Source organism: Prionailurus bengalensis, chromosome E2, assembly GCF_016509475.1.
Source record: "Prionailurus bengalensis isolate Pbe53 chromosome E2, Fcat_Pben_1.1_paternal_pri, whole genome shotgun sequence".
Taxonomy (NCBI): domain Eukaryota; kingdom Metazoa; phylum Chordata; class Mammalia; order Carnivora; family Felidae; genus Prionailurus; species Prionailurus bengalensis.
In genome coordinates this window covers 17,979,229-17,982,025 of record NC_057352.1, presented here as the reverse complement: position 1 = coordinate 17,982,025, position 2,797 = coordinate 17,979,229, and the positions used below count along the sequence as shown (strand labels likewise).

Here is a 2,797-nt window from a genome sequence, read left to right as displayed (position 1 = left end):
CAGAAGGGCAGAGAGGCCAAGAAAAGACCTCCACCACTAGAATCCACTGACAGGTTCCTTATGGACCCAAACAAGCAGCATAGGAGGTGGGATCACTTGGTGGTTCAAGTAATGGTCAACACTTTCAACAGGGGCTGGGATTGCCGGGGAAAGACCCCCTAAAAGACAAAGAGCAGGGAAGCAACATTAGTCATATCTAGGATGCACTTAAGCAGCTAGCACACTGCATAGTGCGCAGACACTGTTCAATCACTGCCGGTTGTTACTGCTGTTAGGATTAATCTAAGGGGAGGTCTTCTGGGAACGATGCAATCTGAGGGTGCCAGGGAAGCAGAGGGCAGGCCCCTGGCTTGCCTGAGTCTGACAAGCCACCTCTCCACAGCCATGCGGTGCCCCCCACACAGCCACTACAGCCTGTGTGTGAACCCCTGTCCCGCGGCCTGTGCGGGTGTTCAGGAGGTGGTACAGCTCCCCACTCCCTGCGCTGAGGGCTGCGAGTGCGATGATGGATTCTTCCCCGCCAAGGGTGACTGCGTCCCTGTGGACCACTGTTCTTGCTTCCACGATGGCCTGTACTTCCCTGTGAGCATCCTCTTGGGCCCTTGTTAGAGGTTTATTTGGATCCTCTCATCTCAGAACCTTTGGCTACACCTTCCCTTCGATACCACCTCACCTTTCACCGCCTCTCCCTTCCTCCACAGCCTGGCCAGACTATCCTCATCAAGAATTGCTCCTCCTCCTGTACCTGCCACCTAGGGGAAGGTGTGGCCTGTGTCCCCTTCAGCTGCCCTACGGAGGAGGTCTGTGGCATCACAGATGGAGTCCTAGGCTGTCGATTGCAAGGTGCCCAGCGCTATAGTCTCGGGGGTCAGAGATTGGGGCATGACTCCTGCATCCTGGGAAGGAGGGGACTGGTGACCCAGACTCCTGGGACTCATAGGTCCTTGATCTTCTCTCTCCCCCACAGCCACCTTGGCCCCTGCCCCTAGCTCTGTGGCCCCACCGCTGGTTTCCCCACCATTGCTCCCCAGTCCCAGTCCCCAGTGCCCAGAAAACTCCCGCTTTGTTCCCTGTGGGTCTGCATGTCCAGCCACGTGTGCCAACCCCTCAGCCCCAGAGCACTGTAGCCGCCCCTGTGCTCCTACCTGCCAGTGCCTGCCTGGCTACCTGCTGCAGGACGGCCAGTGCATGCCCCCTGCACACTGCTCCTGCTTCCTGCACCAAGGCCGTACTTTCTGGACAGACAACTGTACTTGGCACTGCCGCTGCCCAACCCTTGGGGCCCTGGTGAGCAAACTTCCCCAGTGTTGGCCTGACAAGTGCCACGGTCACTGCAAGGCCTTCACGGGTGGCTGGTACCACTGCCTGTCAGCCCAGTCCTCACCCAGTCCCACTGTCCTGGAGAAGCCACTGGTGTGCACTGCCTCTGGAGACTTCTACTTCCACACATTTGGAGGAGCTCACTACGAATTCCCTGGCTCCTGTGTCTATCGCCTGGCGGGTCTCTGTGACACAACCCATGCTGACCTTGAGCCCTTCAGCCTGGATTTGACCCCACTGCTGCGGCCACGTGGCTGGGCCAAGGCCCTGACCCTCTTAGCCTGTGGCCTGAGGCTGGACCTGAGTCCAGAAGATCTCAACCACATCCGGGTGAGTTTTCAAAGGCTCCATACGTACCTACTGTCCCTCACCATGCCCATTACCCACAGGTAACCTGTAGACCGCTCTTTTCCTGCTGATACCCCCTTTATCAACTCTCTCACTGGTTCTCAGAGATGTCTACTCCAATTTCCTAGTGGCCCATTCATTGACTTGCCTGTTGATCCCTTCCCACAAACTTTCTATTTGAGACTTCTACCCTTGAGTCTCCTATTATTCTCCCATTAACCTTCCACTGAGTCCTCAGTTGACTCCCCTTTAACCCATAGACTCAGCCTTGACTTCCCCATTGGCCCTCTTTCTTTCTTTCTTTTTCTTTCTTTCTTTCTTTCTTTCTTTCTTTCTTTCTTTCTTTCTTTCCTTCTTTCTTTCTTTTTTCTTTTAATGTTTATTTATTTTTGAGAGAGTGCAAGCTGGCGAGGGGCAGAGAGAGAGGGGGAGACACAGAATCCAAAGCAAGCTCTGGGCTCTGAGCTGTCTGCACATAGCCCGAGGTAGGGCTCAAACTCACAAACCATGAGATCATGATCTGAGCCAAAGCTGAAGTCCGACGCTTAACTGACTGAGCCACCCAGGCGCCCGACCCTCCATTTCTCTCCCACTGAAAATCCCACGAACCCATTCATTGCCCCTCCCCCACTGATCCTACTACAGTTATATTGATTTGCCCCATTCACCCTATTTACTGTCCTCTTGACCTCCCCCCTCACCCCATAGATCTGTACTGAGCTATTTGTTGACCTTCCTAGTGATTCACTGACTGGCCCATTAATGCCATTTACATCTCTGTGGATTTTTCCATTGAGTTCCCAAGCCATTCCAATACTCCCATTGAGCTTCCTATTGATATGGATTCCTCCACTGAATTCTCAGGGCTTTCCAATATCCCAATTGAGCCTGTCTTTGACTGAGTCTCACTCTTTAAGCCTTCCTGAGACTGTAACATTAACTCATTGACTCACTTTCTGACTCCACCCCCTCATTAACGCTAATCATCTAATCTCTACCACTGACACACTCACCCACCAAAGGTGGGATCCTTTAACTCACCCTTCATTTAGCCTCTACTGATGTTCCATTGAATCTCCTTGCGATTCCTATGACTACCCTGGTTAACCGATGTTCCCCTTGATCCTTC

The 2,797-nt window shown here is 53.3% G+C and overlaps 1 protein-coding gene across 1 annotated transcript; it reads left to right on the top strand.

Annotated features, from left to right (window-relative positions):
* Positions 1 to 340: 340 nt before the first annotated feature.
* LOC122495045 (alpha-tectorin-like) lies at positions 341 to 1,887 on the top strand. The gene is made up of 2 exons (XM_043600759.1): positions 341 to 843; positions 968 to 1,887. The coding sequence occupies exon 2, from the start codon at positions 1,189 to 1,191 to the stop codon at positions 1,711 to 1,713; it is 525 nt and encodes a 174-aa protein (XP_043456694.1). The 5' UTR covers positions 341 to 843; positions 968 to 1,188; the 3' UTR covers positions 1,714 to 1,887.
* Positions 1,888 to 2,797: the final 910 nt, after the last annotated feature.

Excerpts from the sequence above, each read along its gene's own strand:
- LOC122495045 (XM_043600759.1), top strand. The coding sequence starts at position 1,189 with ATGCCCCCTGCACACTGCTCCTGCTTCCTGCACCAAGGCCGTACTTTC.